Here is a 19172-nt window from a genome sequence, read left to right as displayed (position 1 = left end):
AGGCTACATACAGTACAACACAAAAGGCTGTTATTTACCCTTTGTCGCCACCTGGTGAGTAAATATATATGTAACTAAAACCATTAAAATTGACAACTGGTCTGCAACTTTTTTTCCCATCTATCTACCGGTCCTTGGCACAAAAAAGGTTGAGAACCCCTGAGTTACAGTATATAAAAAATCACCCCCATTCAGTTGTTATGAACAATGAAATTAGCTAAACTATTTTTTGTACCAGACTGTAAATATTTTTATTTCTGCTGTAAAGTTGGCCACTTTAACATGGGGGTCCATGGGGTTGGACTTTCTTTTAGAGCCAAACTCAAGTGGTCACTCGAGGAACTGCAGTTCTAAGCATTTCTACATTGGCATCATGTTTCCAAGATGGAGGTTGCGGCTTGCCCAGTAGTTTGACGCCTATTTGTGTTGTTGTGCTCTTAGGCTCCTGACAGGGTGTGTGTCAGTCTGGACCGGGATCTGAGCGCCACCCCCTGTCTTCCCCCGCAGAAAGCCTCCCAGCCAGCAGGGGGCGTGGTCGACCCCCCCAGCCCCACCTCCTCTGGCAGTGCCAAGCTATCCGGCCAGCGGTCGTACCTGCAGAGCCTGGAGCGCAGCAGCCGTGCCTGGGTGCTGGCGTCAGGAAAGTCCCAGGCCGCGGAGGAGGCTGGGGGGCCAGAGCAGCTGAGTGGCAGCAACATCTGGTACAACCCCATCCCCGAAGAGGAGGATGCCGCCCCGCGCAGGGAGGGGCATGAAGACCAGGAGGTGTGGAGGAGGAGAGAAGACCAGGAGGGGGTGGGGCCAGGAGACACAAGGGCGGACCCAGGGGGAGTGTGGGTGGGGTCAGCAGAGGGCCAGAGCAGCGACTGTCCACCGCAAGGCACCAATCCAACCATCAGCCACCATACTGATGACATCACAGCAGAAAACACAGGTAGGAAAGAAGACAGGAAGTTAGAGAGGTCACAGGGACAACACGGTCACAGAAGGACCTCATGATGACATCACAGCAGAAAACAGGAAGTTAGAGAAGTCATAGGGGCACCATGTTCACAGAATGACCTCATGATGACATAACGGCAGAAAACAGGTATGAAGAAGACAGGATGTTAGAGAAGTCACAGGGGCACCATGTTCACAGAATGACCTCATGATGACATCACAGCAGAAAACACAGGTATGAAGAAGACAGGATGTTAGAGAAGTCACATGGACAACACGGTCACAGAATGACCTCATGATGACATCACAGCAGAAAACACAGGTATGAAGAAGACAGGATGTTAGAGAAGTCACATGGACAACACGGTCACAGAATGACCTCATGATGACATCACAGCAGAAAACACAGGTATGAAGAAGACAGGATGTTAGAGAAGTCACATGGACAACACGGTCACAGAATGACCTCATGATGACATCACAGCAGAAAACAGGTATGAAGAAGACAGGATGTTAGAGAAGTCACAGGGACAACACGGTCACAGAATGACCTCATGATGACATCACTGCAGAAAACACAGGTAGGAAGAAGACAGGAAGTTAGAGAAGTCACAGGGACAACACATTCACAGAATGACCTCATGATGACATCACAGCAGAAAACAGGTAGGAAGAAGACAGGAAGTTAGGGAAGTCACGGGGACATCACATTCACAGAATGACCTCATGATGACATCACAGCAGAAAACAGGTAGGAAGAAAACAGGAAGTTAGGGAAGTCACGGGGACATCACATTCACAGAATGACCTCATGATGACATCACAGCAGAAAACAGGTAGGAAGAAGACAGGAAGTTAGGGAAGTCACGGGGACATCACATTCACAGAATGACCTGGCTAGCATACAGTACTAGTACAGGACTCCTACAGGACTATGAGGTTACAGTTGTTTTCGACTCCGACCTACCTTGGAACAGATTACTCTCGGTCACTCACGTAATTTCCGGTATTTACCGCCATTTTTATACAGAGTTTCCAAATGAAAGCTATTCATGGAAGGGGTCACTGGAGGAAAATTGGGGAGGGTGGTGCTTTTAAAATTTTTGTCTCAGGGAGGGTACACTGTTATTAATTTGATACAAAATTTGAATGGATGGATCAAATATATATTTAATTTTATCTATTTATTTTCAGCAACTATACCCAACAATACCCTCCTGGCCAAACCTTTTGGTATGACCTGGTACCGTTTCTCATGGAAAACAATAAAAGACTCAAAGCCGTCCATATAGCCTACAAGCGACAGCTGTGAGAGAGGGAGAGAAACGGGGCAAGGCACCCCAAATTAATTTACACTGGCTATCAAAACACATCATTGTTAATACCCACATATTGTCAGTTTCAATACATGAGGTAGAGGTAGGCATGTCGGGTTTGTCTAATTAATGCTTGTCACTCAATGTAGGGAAATGAGGCTTGATGACTGAACTTCTCTTAAATTTCCAAGGAAGAAAAACAATAAACACCTGAATATATAATGTCAGGGGAAAACTGGATGCCTGTTGGATCAGCTGTGGTCAAATCAATTGGCAACTTTCTGATATTTCATTTCATTTCATTTCTCTCCCTGTCTGTCTCAGACTCCCCTCCCTCAGAGTCTAGCCCCGCCTCCCAGAAGAAAGGGGGCGTGTCGGGCAGTGTGATTGACAGGCTGCGGTCTCCGGGGACGGTGAGGAAACTGTCTCTGAAGATGAAGAAACTTCCTGAATTGCGACGCAAACTCAGCCTTCGCTCCTCACGCGCTCATCGCCATGGAAATGATGACAGCGGGCGAGGGGGCGGGGATGAGGGGTCATCGGCCAGTAAGGACGCGTCGTCGCCATCGTTGTCCAATCAGAACGTGATCAGCAGATATCATCTGGATAGCTCCGCCCCTCCGGCCAGACCGCTCCGACGGTCTTCTAGAGGGCGCTCTGCTAGTAAAGGAGGTAAATACATCTGGTTATATTTAGGTATATTTATAACAGTGTAGCGGACGTCATTCATTCCCTCAGACGATATGGGCGTTCTTCTAGTCAAATCAACACATTCTCACGCCCAACTGGTCAAATCCTGACATTTGGTCAGGACTCCTTCGCGTCACTTTTTAACACACTGAGTACCCTATTTCCTCATGTTTCAACGCTACCACAAGACCGTAGCCAACAACTTGTGTGATGGTTTTGGTTATGGTTAGGCAACTAAAACAACTTGCTTAAGGTTAGAGAAAGGGTTGAATAAGAAGTCTATTCGACTACCCTGCACGTGGTGGGAGTTCTATAGACTTCTATTGGACTGCCCACTGTGATCTCATCTGCCTTATTATGATGTCACACTGTGGGATATGTCACTAGTCATGTATTTTCCACCACCACATCAGCATTATGATGATAATAATACACTTTATTTGTATGGCACCTTTCTTAACAAGGTTACATGGCTTGGACAAGTAAAAACTGCAATACAAATAAAATGAAGTTGAAGCATTAAAACAACACAATGCAAAACAAACAACAGAATAAGTACACCAAAGACCAACGGTCTAATAAGGGAAAACAATTAGAAACAAGCAAAAATCATAGAAGAATTATAAAAAGCTGTAAATACAAATGGAAAGCCATTTTATTTAATTTTTTTTTTGTGGATAGTATGGACATCATTTGTATGGACATCATTTGTTAGGTAAACAGATGACTATTTGTCTTCGTGTCTGTATGCAGCGTAGCGGTCACATCAATATACAGAGATAAGAAGTAGGAAAGATAACTAAAGACAATCACAAAGTTGCAGGTGCAATCAAATATACAATATGTACATGAGTGGAGGAGTGTTCTGAGGATAATAAATAGGAATTTGCATTGAATTTACATGAAATTTCCAGTCTGAGTTAAATAGGCGTTAAATAGACAGTGAATTTACATGAATTTACAGTCCGAGTTAAATATGAGTTTACATGAATTTACAGTCCGAGTTAATGAGTTTACATTGAATTTACATGATTTATGTGTTTTATGGCGGTTGGCATCCTTAAATGTTGCATTACCGCCACCTACTGAATTGTATCATCTTCACAGTGCTAACGATTTACAGTGTCCACCACTTTCTCAGTTGTTCAGGGGGAACACTGACATACTTCTATTTCTGGGGGAAGGGGAGAAGGGGGAGAGAATTAAGGGAGAAGATGGAAGGGGAGAAAGGGGGGAGAGGAAGAGAGCAGGGGAACAGAGGAGAGAGAGCAGGTATACTAGCAATTTAGATTAAATTTGACTCACATGACTAACGTGAGTAAAGACATGATCCGCGGTCAAACTCACGTTCGGTGTGAACACACTAAATGATGGTTATTTAGGTCATGTGTCTATGCACATCAACAGACATCAACTGCTCGGTCACGTTGGAGGATCTGTGTCATTGGACATCAACAGACATCAACTGATCGGTCACGTGTGTCTAGATAACATCGTCAACAAAACGTAAACCGTTTGTTTTGTTTTCAGGTTACCTTAGCGACGGGGACTCCCCTGAGCTGTTGCCAAGGCAACAGGCCCTGCCACTCACGGTGTCCCAGGAAACGGCGTGCGACGTGAGCTCTTTCCGGCTGTACGTGGGCTCCGACCTGCCGCGATGCGCCCAGCGGGTCACTGGCTTATTAACCGTCCATCTGCTGGGCCTGGAGGAGATGAAGACCAGCCGGTACACACACAACCACACTCCTACCACAAATACAGACTCAATGCTGACCTGTATGTTGACAGTGCCCACTGGAGGCTGAAAAACACACGCTGTATTTGCAGCTGTCTCAGTTCAATTCAGCCTCAGTTCAGTTCACGTGTGTGTGTGTGTGTGTGTGGGGGGGGGGTTACTGTTAGATGATGTAACCGCTGATGATTGTGTCAACAGTGATGTTGCCAACAGTGATGATGTCATCATTGAAGACGATATCATCATTGATGAGGTCACTGATGATGTCACACTTCAAGTGAGACATCATCTAACCCCCGGTGTGACTTTGAGAGCGCACCAGATTGACAGAATGTAGGGAAACGGTGGATGGATAAATCCAGAAGGAGGCGGTAATGCAACATAAAGGATGCCAACTGCTGTAAAACACCACAGAAGAAGAAGAAGGTTTAACACTGTAAAATAAAGGTGTTCTGTCTCTGTCTGTCTCCCTCTCTCTCCCTCTCTCTCTCTCTCTCGGCCCAGGTCGGAGTGCAGTAAGGAAGTCTTCCTGGCCATTCAGATAGACGGGGTGACGAGAGCAAGGACCGCCCTCCTGACGCTGCGAGGCTCCGCCCTCTCGCTAAACCACGCCTTCCACCTGGAGCTGGAGAGAGCCAAGCAGCTGCGTCTGATCATACTCACACCAGGTAGGCTTACTGCAGGTCAATACTGTACTACCATCTGTATGTATGAGTTGTATTGGAAGAGAGATTGTAACATCTTCCATCTCTCTCCAGCCAATCCACAAGGACTAGTTGGGGCTAAATCAGGGACCAATCAGAGCCAGGCTTCCCTGTCAAGTGGTCCAACCAGGAACAGAGTCTGCTGTCTGGGTGGAGTCTCTATCCCACCGCTCTTTAAAGGTGCATTACATTAAAGTAGTATGCTTTTATCATAATGTTATCATTATTTATTAAAGTAATGTTTACCATAATATAGCACTGCCAGTTATGAGAATGTTAATATTTGTTATAGTTTTTCATATTTCATTTACATATTAAATATAGCCACACACAGCAATAATAGGGGTATAAGCAGACTGCGAGCACTCACAAAATTTTGACATTTTAAAGCAGAAGACTTGGACCCCGAATAACTATGAAGAACGTTCAAGAACACAAACTGGGAAGGACCATTTATTTATGTATTTATGTATTTATGTATTTATGTATTTATGTATTTATCCAGGAAGGTCCCATTGAGATACAACATCTCTTCCAGGAAGTCCTGGTCAGAAAGCAGCACATAAAAATGGTTTTACAGAAATAAAATTGGACATGGTTGGGCGTCCAGGTAGTGTAGCGCTAGATTTCCTGCCCACAAACACAAGGGTCGCAGGTTCGCGTCCCCGTGTTACCTCCGGGTTGGTTGGGCATCCATTCAGGTACGATTGGCTGCATCTGCGGGTGAGAAGCCGGATTAAGGGTATGTGTCCTGGTCGCTGCACTAGCGCCTCCTCTGGTCGACCTGTTCAGGGCGGAAGGGACCTGGTGGGAATAGCGTGATCCTCCCATGGGCTACGTCCTGCCGGTGGAGCTCCCCGCTGTCAGGTGTAAAGCAGCGGCTGGCAACTGCACATGGGTTGGAGGAAGCATGGTGCTAGGCTCTCCCCAGATTGGCAGATGGGGTGGAGCAGCAACCAGGGCAGCAGGGGTAAAATGAACAAAATTAATAAAATTAACTTAACAGGTACAATGAGAAAATTGCACTTAAATGGCAGTTGAATAAAATGTATACAGGTAAGTGAAGGTAACGAAATGAAAATAGAAAAATCTGTACATTGCAGTTAAAATACTTAATAAGTCAGAACTGTGTAAACATTGCAATGTCTCTCTCTCTGTCTGTCTGTCTTGCTGTCTGTCTCTCTCTCTGTATCTCTCTCTCTTTGTATCTCTCTCTCTCTCTGTATCTCTCTCTGTATCTCTCTCTCTCTCTGTATCTCTCTCTCTCTCTCTGTATCTCTCTCTCTCAGGATGTCGTAGTCAGCAGCTGTGTGTGAAGTTGGAGCCCAGAGGTCTTCTCTATGTCAAACTGTCACTACAGGAACAATGGGACACACAGGTACACAGATGATTAATCTCCCCATGGGGATAATAAAGGATCACTTAACTTCAAGGTATACTATGCAACTATTAGTATTATTAGCACTACTATACTACTCCTACAATAATCATCCTTTATATAACCTCCCTCCTCCAGCCCAGCAGCCTGTCAGTGCCTCCCAGTGTGTTTGGGGTGGAGCTGCACCATCTAGTGGAGAAAGAAGGATCTGCATCTCCGATCCCTCTTCTGATCCAGAAATCTGTGGCAGAGATAGAAAGAAGAGGACTGAAGGTACTACTATCTATCTATCTATCTATCTATCTATCTATCTATCTATCTATCTATCTATCTATCTATCTATCTATCTATCTATCTATCTATCTATCTGTCTGTCTGTCTGTCTGTCTGTCTGTCTATCTACAGTTGAAGTTGGAAGTTTACATACACTTGGTTGAAGTCATTAAAGCTTGTTAATTTAAAGGGATACGGCAGCTTTTCGGCGACAAGCTGGAGAAATGACTTGGTGTCATGCACAGAGTAGATGTAAACTTGCCAAACTATACTTTGTTAGCATGAAATCTGTGGAATGGTTAAAGGGATATTCCAACTTTCTGGGAGTTTCGCTCATTTGCCATATCCCCCATACATAATCAAGATACACAATGTCTTTACCGTCACTCTCCGCGCAGTATACAGTGAGCTACAGTCGTCAAGTTAGTATCGCCATAAAATGGAGGCAAATGGTACAACTATCTGTCTTGGTACTGGGGGTATGTCTCCCCATGCCTTCGGTGCCTGGTGCCCAGGTGGGCTATCTCGTCAAAAGGGCCTTTCTGTGTGGAGTTTACATGTTCTCCTGATGCTCACCTGCTTTCTGTGTGGAGTTTACATGTTCTCCTGATGCTCACCTGCTTTCTGTGTGGAGTTTACATGTTCTCCTGATGCTCACCTGCTTTCTGTGTGGAGTTTACATGTTCTCCCGATGCTCACCTGGGGTTTCCTCCATATAGACCAATTTCGAGTGGACATCACGGGGTTACGTCAGTGGTTGCAAAAAAACTTGTTCCTATCAAAACATTGATAGGAACAGAAGTTAATATGTTCCATTGCAACATCGGCGCACAGCAAATCTGCCATTTTGGCCTGAAAGAGACACCTCTGATTGGCTGTCATGGTTCTATGGCGTTGTCCCATTGGCCATTGAGGCTTTTTTCAAGCCAGAATGGCGGCAGCGCTGTTGTCAAACACATATCAACTCTTGCCTTCAATACTCTGCAAGTAGGAAACAAGCTGTAGGGATTCCCATTTCCCGGAATAAGGGGAAAAAAAGTCTTGTGTGCGGCTCCGCCGTATAGAGATTGAGCTTTCCCACTGCGGGTATATGACGATGTCCCGCACTGCCTCTTTGGCCATTTATTTGGATCCTAGACCATCCTTGCAGTGAGTACGCTTCACTTTTTGCAACCAGTTCGGCTCCTCCCACAAAAATACGCAATCGTTTGCAAACAAAAAAATGGTCTATATACAGTAACCCCCCACTAAAAACATGCAGAAGATGGTCGTCTGATCAGCGGCGGTTGGAAGAAGTTGGTCCCCGGGCGCTTCACTGCAGCTGCCCACCGCTCCTGGCCTGAACCATGGAGGAGCCAGGATGGGTCAAATGCAGAGGAGGCGCCTCCAAAGTGTGTATGTGTGTGTGTGAGTGTGTGTGTGTGTGTGTGTGTGTGTGTGTGTGTGTGTGTGTGTGCCTGCCTGCGTGCGTGGTGTTTGTGACAAATAAAGATGAACTTTGTCCGCTTATTGATGCTGTACCTACCGTAACTGTTGTACTAACTACTAACTACTGTTGTAACCTACCTAGCAACTGCCGGATCAAAATCATCTAGGGTTAAGTGAATCATCTCTCCATCCTTGCAGGTGGTGGGTCTGTACAGGCTGTGTGGATCGGCTGCGGTGAAGAAGGAACTGAGAGACTGGTTTGAGAGGAACAGCTCAGCCGTCTGCCTGAGTGAAGAGCTGTACCCCGACATCAACGTCATCACAGGTCAATGCGCTAACACACACGCTAACACACATGCTAACATGAGCGAACATGCCACGAGCCTTAGTGGGTCGGACATGACCCTTATAGTTGAGCTGAAATGAGAAATGACTTTTTAACTATTTTAGATCACATCCCTGGTCATAGAGTGCAACGATTTAACAATGTAGGCTATGCCAAAAAAATCCACGAAAATCCAATTTCTTTGGTTTTTCACATCAAAATTCAACCATGTTGTCTTCATTCATAACTACATCTACAGTGTGCTTATGTCAGCATGTGTTGTCAAATTTCAACCAATAATATGACCTGACAGCTGTCAATCAATCTTCATAGCTAGAAGAAAATTCCAAGCAGGCCACATGGCTGCCCATAAATGTTAATATACTTAGCCAATAAGCATGTGACATAAATACAAATAATAAAACTTCATTTAATGTAGAAGCAAAGGACATGTAATTGGCTCGTTAACTCGCATTCCAGGAACATTGCTATTTACCGTGGCTCGTGGCCTGTTTCAAGACCGGCATCCAGCCCTCTAGGAGGAAGCTGTCCACCCGGAGGGAACCAACCGCCGGTTCTCTGCTCTGGTGCCGGGCGCAGTGAGCCAGCCAGCGAGCACACAGTCCACGGTGCTCTATGTTGTCTTGGTAACATAGACTGTTATTGAGACGTAGCTGGTATGTTTCAGATTTGTCTGGTAAAATACATTACTTAGTGGACTGCTGTCTCCATTCTCCCTCACTGCAGGGCAGGCCACTCGATTTGCTTCGAATCGCCTCGCATTAAGTCAGTCCCTTGTCCCAGACACACAGCCAACATGATTTGCCTCTGATCAGGGGGGGTTTGTCGCCGTCGCCGAGCTCCAAAAACAGCTCGTTGAGGGCTCGGAGCGTGTGAACTTGGCATTAGTGACTCGGACACTTGGTGACTTGGAACTGGACTGGGAGTTGAGGTGACTCGCTGCTGTGTGTCCCCAGGCATCCTGAAGGACTTCCTGCGGGAGCTGCCATCTCCGCTCATCACCAGGTCTCTGTACCAGGTCGTCCTGGAGGCCATGACCCTGAGACCCCCACCCGGGGCCCTGGAGCCCCCGTTGGCCCAGAGCACCGTGGGACTGCTGGCCTGCCTGCCGGCCCCTGAGAAGGTAGGACCAAGACTCTTGTGTTTTGCTGTACTCTATTCCAACCTTAACAACCCCATCTCACTCCCAGTGCGACAAAATGCTCCTATTTGTGACGCCCCCTCAGCGTCATTATTGCCGACGTGGAATGGCACATTTTGCGTCTTCATATGCAGAAGAAGGACCGTCAGACTATATGGAGGTCACCTCGCGGCGATCTCCAGCAGCCTTGAATGTAACGTGAGTTTTAAGTAATAAATAAGTAGGTAGTTAAGTAGGACGTCAAAGTCATGCTGGGCAAAGGGGTGGGAGTGGCGGACCTGTAGAGTTCCCAACTTGTAACTTTCTCGTCACGACTAACCCCAACCAAGTTCTTTTTGTTGCCGAAACCTAAGGTTATTTTATTCCACTAAACCCAACCAAGTTGCCGCGTTAGACGAGAGCCGTGAATGGCGGCCGGTCGCAGCCCCCTGCTCTCTTCCTGGTTATTTGGCTGAGAGCCAGGGTCTGTGCTAGACTGAGGAACGTGCATCCAAATATAACGTGAAAGGTACCCCTTTAGGGTCGGCAATAATGGCGCAGAGGGGACGTGACAAACTGCTAACTTGACACTAGTAATGAGAATTTAAAAAATATATATCGTGCAATGGGTGTGTGATTGTGAATCATTCTATCTGAATAGATCTTCTTACTGACATATTCTGACCAATTATGTTGTTCGTTGTTTAACATAACTTTGTAGAAGGACCTCCAGGGGCAGCTGGGGAATTTTTGTCGAGGGGGGAAAAGTAGGGCTGGGTGATATGGTTGAAATCAATATGATAATTAGAAGGAAATTATAAGAAAATGAAAAAATATTGATGGTTAAGACCAACAACAGCGTAATCCTGTTAAAATGAGATAGGCCTATTCCTCGCTAAATCTTGCTTCAAACGTAAAAAAAAAAAAAGGCCGGTGACCTTCCCTTCCCCCGAAGTCTCACTCCTAACTTCCCTTCCCCCGAAGTCTCACTCCTAACTTCCCTTCCCCCGAAGTCTCACTCCTAACTTCCCTTCCCCCGAAGTCTCACTCCTAACCTCCCTTCCCCTGAAGTCTCACTCCTAACTTCCCTTCCCCCGAAGTCTCACTCCTAACTTCCCTTCCCCCGAAGTCTCACTCCTAACTTCCCTTCCCCCAAAGTCTCACTCCTAACTTCCCTTCCCCAGAAGTCTCACTCCTAACTTCCCTTCCCCAGAAGTCTCACTCCTAACTTCCCTTCCCCAGAAGTCTCACTCCTAACTTCCCTTCCCCAGAAGTCTCACTCCTAACTTCCCTTCCCCCGAAGTCTCACTCCTAACTTCCCTTCCCCCGAAGTCTCACTCCTAACTTCCCTTCCCCAGAAGTCTCACTCCTAACTTCCCTTCCCCCGAAGTCTCACTCCTAACTTCCCTTCCCCAGAAGTCTCACTCCTAACTTCCCTTCCCCAGAAGTCTCACTCCTAACTTGCCTTCCCCCGAAGTCTCACTCCTAACTTTCCCCACAAAGTCTCACTCCTAAATACTCCTAACTTTTGGTGAAACTTGGCAGCTCTGAATAATGGTGAAGTTCAACAATCAGTTGAGCTGGGGATCCTCCTCCTCTCATTCTCTCCCTCACTCTCCCTCTCACGCTCTCCATCTCTCTCCCTCTCTCTCCATCTCTCTCTCTCACTCTCCCTCTTTCTCTGCAGGCCACTCTGTCTCTCTTGCTCGACCATCTCAGCCTGGTTGCGTCGTTCAGCTCCACCAATAGGATGACTCATCAGAACCTGGCGGTGTGCTTCGGGCCGGTGCTACTCACGCCCACGCAGGAGGCCTGGAGAGGGGGTGGGGGCATAGGAGGGGGGCGGAGCTTCTCTCACAGTGGAGAGATAGCGAGTGCCATGGACTTTAAGCGACACATCGAGGCACTGCACTACCTGCTGCAGCTGTGGCCAGGTGAGACAGAGCACTATATTATACTGCTACATCCTATAATACAAAGGCTTTCCTCCAGTGTAATGCAAGCCTGGTGGCCCACCACCGGTACTACGCACCTGGGATTTTTCCTTTTTTTGCCTAATTTTGCCTTTTTATATTCTCAATTCCGCAATTCCCTCAGCAGAATAGTGCCGGGTAGTGTTGCACGATATACCAACGATCTACCGACAAAACGCCGCGATGCCTACTACTGTATACTGTACCAGCTGATTTATACCACGCTACTACTGTCGGATACTATGGCACTACTATGATACTGTGGCACAATGTTTTACATCTCTTCCCAAATTCACTGGTTTCTGCAGTCACAATATTATATAGACGTTAGTGCGCCCTCTTCTGGAAGCAATAAACGCATGTTACAGTACAGGCAAAAGAACTAAGCTAACACATCTAACGTGCTAGAGTAGCTCCGATGCTAACGTTAACTAGCTAACATAGTGCCTGTCATCAGCTCAGCTATAATAAGGAAATGCTTGTTAGAGTTATCTCCCGACCCGTGATAGCTCTTCCCCCAGGGCGGAGTGTGTGTTTCAGGCAGACTGTCACCCATGCTGTCACCACACCGCACGCTGAACAGGTAGGGATGTCAGCCATTGCAGCACATAAACAATCGCTCTGGAATGCAAAACTCTGCATCATATCATCCATCCATCCATCTTCATCCATCATCTTGGGCTAGTCTAGCAGTTGGGCTACTAGTCCGTTAAATTAAAGGCCTTTTACTTTCAAACCTCCTTGAGTGCCTGGACCTGGATGTTTTTATCCTCTCCTTTTGATCTTAGTTTGATAGTTTTATCCAATCGTATTCCTGCTCTCTCTCCTCCAGTGCCAAGCGGTCGAGGCCCGACAGACGACCAGATCGACCTCCCCCCCTCCCCTCCTCCCTCGCCCTCCATTATCCATAACCCCATGCAGCAGCAGCGCCGTGCCGCCCTGCGATTGGATCTGCCCCATAACCCAGCCGCCCTGCGATTGGCTCTGCCCCAGAACCCAGAGGAGGAGGTGGTGGTTTCGAGGCGTGGGCGCGGCCTGGCCCGGCTGGACAGCCCGCCGCCAATCAACCGCTATGCTGGAGACTGGAGCATCTGTGGGCGGGACTTCCTGTCTGGGCAGGAAGCGGATTACGACGAGGTGGCAGGAAGTGAGAGTGAAGGAGGTAACGGAACTCACAGACCCACATCCAGAAGTATGCTCCTTGCTGTTCTGCTCCTATTAGCCAGACTCCTCTATGATGCTAGTCTCGCTTCACCAGACTCTTCGTTTAGAGTCTGGCTTAACCCACTCTCATTTTGGTACAGGGGGGAAAATGCTCTGTCTTGTTTGCATACCTTTAACACAAAAACAAGCGTCTTTGGCGGCGCTAAGCGTACCGGATGCACAGGTGTTCTTGCAAAATAGCATCGGAGGGGCAACTTGTTTTGCTGAAATCCTCAGAAAAGAAAAAGACCTATGAAACAGTAAAACACGTATGCAAATCTTACGATTTTCAACGTGCAACGTTAGGTTGTTAGCTTGGCGGTTGTTGTTATTGCTTCACGTAGCTACATGTACGTGGACTTTGGAAACACACAGATAGCAGAAACGAAAAGGGGTGGGGCTTTCCGACTGAAATGGTCGGCACCAATGGCAGAGCTTATACCCACAACCTACTTCTGTTGAGTCAGACTACTATGATGATAACCGGCCTGGTCTCACAATAACGGCCTTCATTTTTTTTAACATGGCAACGTTTTTTTTGCCTATTCTTTTCTTGTATATACTGTATCAACACCTAGACCTCTAGTGGTCTCTAAATAATGACAGTCTGCTATTGACAATAAGCCAGGGTGCGCTAAGGGTGCAGTGGCCAGGGTGGTAAAACACTTGCTTTAGACACCAGAGACCGCCATTCGATTCCCATCATGTTCAACGTCTAACCCTACCCCTAAGCTTTTTGTTATTTAACCATAACCTTAACATTAAGTGCTTTCCTATCCATAACCAAAGTTGTTTCATAACCGATTTTTTTAACCAACGTTTAGTTTTAAGTTTACATTGAGACGTTTTCAAATTAACCGACATTTAGTTCCAAATTTACATTGAGATTCTACGTATCCCGGTGAAAAATGTTCAGCAGTTGTTGTGAAACTACAATGTTTTGCGTTGTGGACCAATGTACTAACTGTCCGCTCCTTGTTGTTGTCCTCCTAGGGAGCGGGGAGGAGGAGGAGAAGAAGGGGGTGTGGCCTAGCGGAGCAGGAGGCGGGCTCTATGTGGACGAGTTTGTGGATTTCGATGCTCCGTTCAGCTGCAGACTCAGCCTGAAAGACTTTGACACGCTGATCCATGACCTGGATAGAGAACTGGCCAAACAGATCAATATCTGTCTGTAGAAGAGAGGAGAGGAGAGGAGGGGGGGAGGAGAGGAGAGGAGAGGAGAGGAGGGGGGGAGGAGATGAGAGGAGAGGTGAGGAGAGGAGAGAGGAGGTTTTCTGCTATTAATCATTGACTGTATAAAATATGGACAACGCATCTCCACTCCCTACAAAAGTAAAGGCCGAAATATCTGCTTTCCGTGAGGTGATGTCATTTGGAGGCGGAGTCTGCGCATTAGAAGCGGGATGACGGCCCAGCCGTCCCGCCGTCTGGCGGAGGTTTGAGAGTGGCTGCCAATCATGACGTCATGCCCCCTTTTTATATCCTCAAATAACTATTTAAAAACAAACTTATCAGAAAAATTAGCACTTGAACTACCTACAACCTAAAATGACAGAAACCATCTTTGGGGAAAAATGTATTTGACATGTACTGACGGGATTTATGACCTATACTGCACCCGATACAGCGACCGAGACGTTTTGCCTTCACTTTTAGGGAGCTGTCATGACATCCATCTCTTATACAGTCAATGAGTTAAATATTTACACAAATATTTTTTTAATTACAAAGTGGCGGAGACTGCCCGTTGTTCCGACAGCCCACTGTTTCCGAAACCCCAATGGTCCGAAAAATGTTCCACTATATTGGAATGAAAGACCATCAGGATATCCCGGAGGTGGTTGGATTGAGGCATGGGGTCACTGAGGTTAGGGTTAGAGCAAGGTTATGGTCACGGTTGTCAGAAGCCACAGTTGTAGATGGATAACGTGACGCTGCCATATTCCGAACCATCTGGGACTTCGTCGGTGGAAACTGTTTGTGAAAGGGCAGGCACGTTCAGAACATACCTGGCAGATGATTGGATGAACCATCTGTCTATCACCATCTATCATGGGCTCGCTTCTCGCATTTGTCACACCTAAATCCTGCCCGTAGCTGCCTCTGGACACTGAGTGGTCCGCCCCACTGCTGGGAAGGAGTTCACCCAATAGCTACACATGGATTTCTCACGTGATCGTGATCTCGCCAATCTAGCTGCCTCGCAAGGTTAGTGGGTGGAGCCAGGCATGGACTTTTCACAATGTTGGTGCTTTGGGAATGATCTGCCATCGAAACGATGACATGGCACCACTGTGGCCTCGACCGCCTCAGGCTTACTTTGAAACATCTACTTGCTGTGGATCAAAATACACAGCATCTGTTTAACATGTCACCATGGCAATAACCACACTAAACAGCACCAGGAAACACAGGCCGGTTCTGTTGCCTTGGTAATAGTCTCATCGTCCGACCCATGAGAGTTCTTTACGCTGATACACTATGTTACTGCACGCTGTAGATCTCTCTCTGGGTCTGATACACTATGTTACTGCATGCTGCAGCTCTCTCTCTGGGTCTGGGATACTTCTAGCTCAAAACTGCTGTCGGAATCCTGGCCAGTGATTGGTGCCCCTGAAATCCTAGGGGCACCAATCAGTAGCTACTTTAGCGATCAGGCACGCCGGCCACCCAACCTGACTCTGTTGACTTTTGAAAACAAATCACTCTCATTGGTGCTACGACCTGTCAGTCATTCAATGTTGACCCTAGACCCACCCTCAAAACAGCAGTGGGGGCTGTGAAGTGGCACAGACTGATTTATGTAGTATGCAGAGCGCAGAGATTCAATGTAATATTTGAGTCTGGGGAAAGACTACCTTGGTAACCTGGTTTCTCACCAGCCTGCTCCACAGTCCTCTCAGAAACTACACAGAGCAGCAGGGGAGCGCAGAGGAAATATTAGTATTATTAAAGGCAACAAGACATGAAGGCAACAGGGTTGAGCAATGGGGGGTTGGGCAACGTTACCTTCATCCATCGGGGAACAGAGACAGTGACGAGCTTTGTTCCAAAATCGTATCGCCGTCATTTTTGAAAGTGACACGTACTCTGACAAAACGGCCGCAGACGTGAAAAGGGTGCTGAAGTTAAAGTGTTAGGACTCTCTGCACACTGAGATGTCTGAACCGTCGAGTGACACATTTCAGGTGAAGACTTCTCCTGAAAATGTCTAGAAGTCGCCTTAGAACGCCTTCTCCTGTGCCAAAAAAAGGTTTATTTATTTCTCCGATCCAAAGGTAGAAGTAGCTTCAGTCTTTGTGATGTGAAGGAACAGTGATGCTGTCATTGTGTTTTGATGTTCAGAGGATTTTCACACTGACTAAGTTTACATGGACTGCAATATTCCGAAATGAACCCGATTAACCCATTGATACCTGATGCAGCATTTGCGTGTATATCCCTCATTTGTGTGCGTATCCCTTTAAGACCGTGAACCGTGTTTATGCGGTTCGCAGTCTTAAAGGGATACACACACAAATGCTGCATCAGGTATCAATGGGTTAAGACAATACTGTGAATAAGACACTGCCATGTAAACAGCATGTTCTGATGACCTTCACCTGAATAAGGTCATAGTTGAAGGTTATAGTCGGAGTAAGCAATAATCAAATTAAGACGTGGAGTATTCTGATCTTAGTCTCATTATTGAAGTGCATTGTAGACATGTAGCATACACCTTAATCACACTGTGACGTCCTATCTGAGTTTTCGCAGCATTTTGCAACACATACGGCAGTCCAACTGCTTGATGACGCATGCTCTAGCTTCCAGCGAGTGTTGCGCAACTTGTTTACAGAAGAACAGATGGCTGCCAGCTGTAAAAAGAAGTCCTAACATGGTAGAAACATGACAGAAGAAAATATGGCTGCCGGCGGTAAAGACATGCAGAAACATGTCCGAAAGTCTTTCAGGTTAAATTCAGGAGGGAAACTCAGGAGGACGTCATGTATCTTCAGTCATTAATGGGACTCTTCTCTGTAGCATGTAAACAGGAATATGAATGGAATATTCTATAAACAACTAATGTAAACAACTTAATCGAAATATTGTCTTATTTAGAAAAAGGTCAATAGTCTGATTGTTGCAGTCCATGTAACCCTAGGCACTGAAGTGTCGCTGTGGAAGAATTGGAGGAGTGAAACCTATGAAGTTCTGTGTTATGTTGTTATTTTGGGGTGTCAGGGTTATGGATTATGTGAAGTATTATAGATTGGGCCGTTTGCACTGTTAAAGCCATAACTCACAGTTAGAACTAAGTTCCAGTTTGCTGCAGTGTTTCCCAGTCCTGTTCTCCAGTTCCCTTACTGTAAGGTTTTAGCCTACATAAAATAGATGACAAGAAAAGAGCATAGAGAAATAAACAGATTGAGAAAAACCTATTACAAAGCAAAATAACAAACAATAAAATCTGGAAGATCACAGTTCCATTTGGAGACTTCACATAAATAAAATAGACATAGAATGACCATAGAAACAAAACCAGTGATGGGATAGTGCAGTTCAATGAAATAGAAAGAGCTCTGTTATCTAGCTCTTTTGAGTTCCTATAAAGCTCTGTCATCTAGTTCCTAGATAAAGATCTAGCAGCTAGATGACAGAACTTTAAGAGAGCAAACTCAAAGAGCTAAATGACATAACTTTATCTAGGAACTCTACAAACTCAAAGAGCTAGCTCATTGAGTTCCTAGATAAATCTGTCATCTAGCTCTTTGAGTTCCTAGATAAAGCTCTGTCTTCTAGCTTTTGAGCCTAGATAAAGCTCTGTCATCTGAAAATGAAAATACAGAATCACAAACGTATCTCAAGAGCCGCTAAAAAACATTTCACTCCAAACAAACATATTGTTTAATGTGGAAATGCTTTGCACCGTAGCAAAATGGTGGAAAACTTTGAACATGGCCCTGATCCACCTGAGCTGACCAGGGTTAGTGTGAAAGTGTGCTCTTAATTGGATCAGGTGTGTGTGAGAGTGAAGGTAGAACCAAATGTTGTAGTACAAACTGGAGGACTGGACTGGAAACACGGGAAACTTTATTCCTTTAATGAGCTAAACTGGTGTCAGACAGCCTGGGTTCACCGCAGCAGTTTCTATGCAGAGTTCTTCAAAATACCAAAAGTGACGGACGCAGCAGGAGTGAACCAAACCAAACCAAATCATGGTACTTTTCAATAGACAGCAGGAACTGAAGTTCTCAGCTGACTCAATAAGACGCTCACGCAGACTGGAGATCCAACAGATTTAACAAATATTGAAAGATCAACATCAGTGGGGTTTTTTCCCCATTCATGACATATTTGTTTTGGCCGCCATCTTGAGGACCGAATGCAGCACACAGCTTCTTTAGGACATGATTGAAGGCTATGGGAGGACTGTTCAAACCACCCCCTCTTTGAACTCTCTGTACTACAAACTCCATTCAAACTTTGAACAGCTCAACACTTTTAGTAGTTCATTCAGCTTTTTGATACCTTGTGGACTTTTTGAAAAATCGCAGTTGGCATCCTATGGAGTATGTGATGTAATAATTCACTCTAGCTGACTGTAGGCCTACAAGCTGTACTTCTGACTAAATTAACACTATTATCAATCACTGTCCCCCGTGTCTGACCCAGCAGGCCCTATCTCAGCCCCTCTCCTCTCCATCCCTCTTGACCTCCCTACTCCTCCCCCACACCACCGCCTCTCCTGCTTCACTCCAGTTACCCCCTCCACCATCTCCAAACTCATCAGTTCATCCAAACCCACAACCTGCTCCCTCAGCCCCCTTCCCACCTCCCTGCTGAAATCATGCCTTCCTGTCCTCTGCCCCTATCTCACCAAGCTCTTCAACTCCTCCCTGTCCCACGGAACTGTCCCCTCTGCCTTCAAACCCACCTCTGTCACTCCAATCCTGAAGAAACCTGGTCTCTACCCTTCCTCCCTCAACCACTACCGGCCAATCTCCAACCTCCCCTTCCTCTCCAAAACCCTGGAACGCCTCGTCGCCACTCAATTCCGAACCCACCTGCACTCCAATAGCCT

At 46.3% G+C, this 19172-nt stretch overlaps 1 protein-coding gene across 1 annotated transcript in view; it reads left to right on the top strand.

Annotated features, from left to right (window-relative positions):
* syde1 (synapse defective Rho GTPase homolog 1) overlaps positions 1 to 14283 on the top strand; it is a gene marked incomplete at its 3' end in the record, with an annotated part of 25666 nt that extends 11383 nt beyond the window's left edge. The window contains exons 3-14 of the mRNA XM_083635778.1: positions 442 to 934; positions 2583 to 2930; positions 4479 to 4674; positions 5188 to 5351; positions 5442 to 5567; positions 6677 to 6765; positions 6904 to 7038; positions 8665 to 8791; positions 9769 to 9935; positions 11620 to 11866; positions 12738 to 13067; positions 14102 to 14283. Coding sequence (XP_083491904.1) covers positions 442 to 934; positions 2583 to 2930; positions 4479 to 4674; positions 5188 to 5351; positions 5442 to 5567; positions 6677 to 6765; positions 6904 to 7038; positions 8665 to 8791; positions 9769 to 9935; positions 11620 to 11866; positions 12738 to 13067; positions 14102 to 14283 — 2604 coding nt within the window. The remainder of the gene's footprint in view (positions 1 to 441; positions 935 to 2582; positions 2931 to 4478; positions 4675 to 5187; positions 5352 to 5441; positions 5568 to 6676; positions 6766 to 6903; positions 7039 to 8664; positions 8792 to 9768; positions 9936 to 11619; positions 11867 to 12737; positions 13068 to 14101) is intronic.
* Positions 14284 to 19172: the final 4889 nt, after the last annotated feature.

The sequence above is a fragment of the Poromitra crassiceps genome (genome assembly GCF_964638095.1).
Source record: "Poromitra crassiceps genome assembly, chromosome: 4".
Taxonomy (NCBI): domain Eukaryota; kingdom Metazoa; phylum Chordata; class Actinopteri; order Beryciformes; family Melamphaidae; genus Poromitra; species Poromitra crassiceps.
This window is presented reverse-complemented; position numbering and strand designations above follow the sequence as displayed.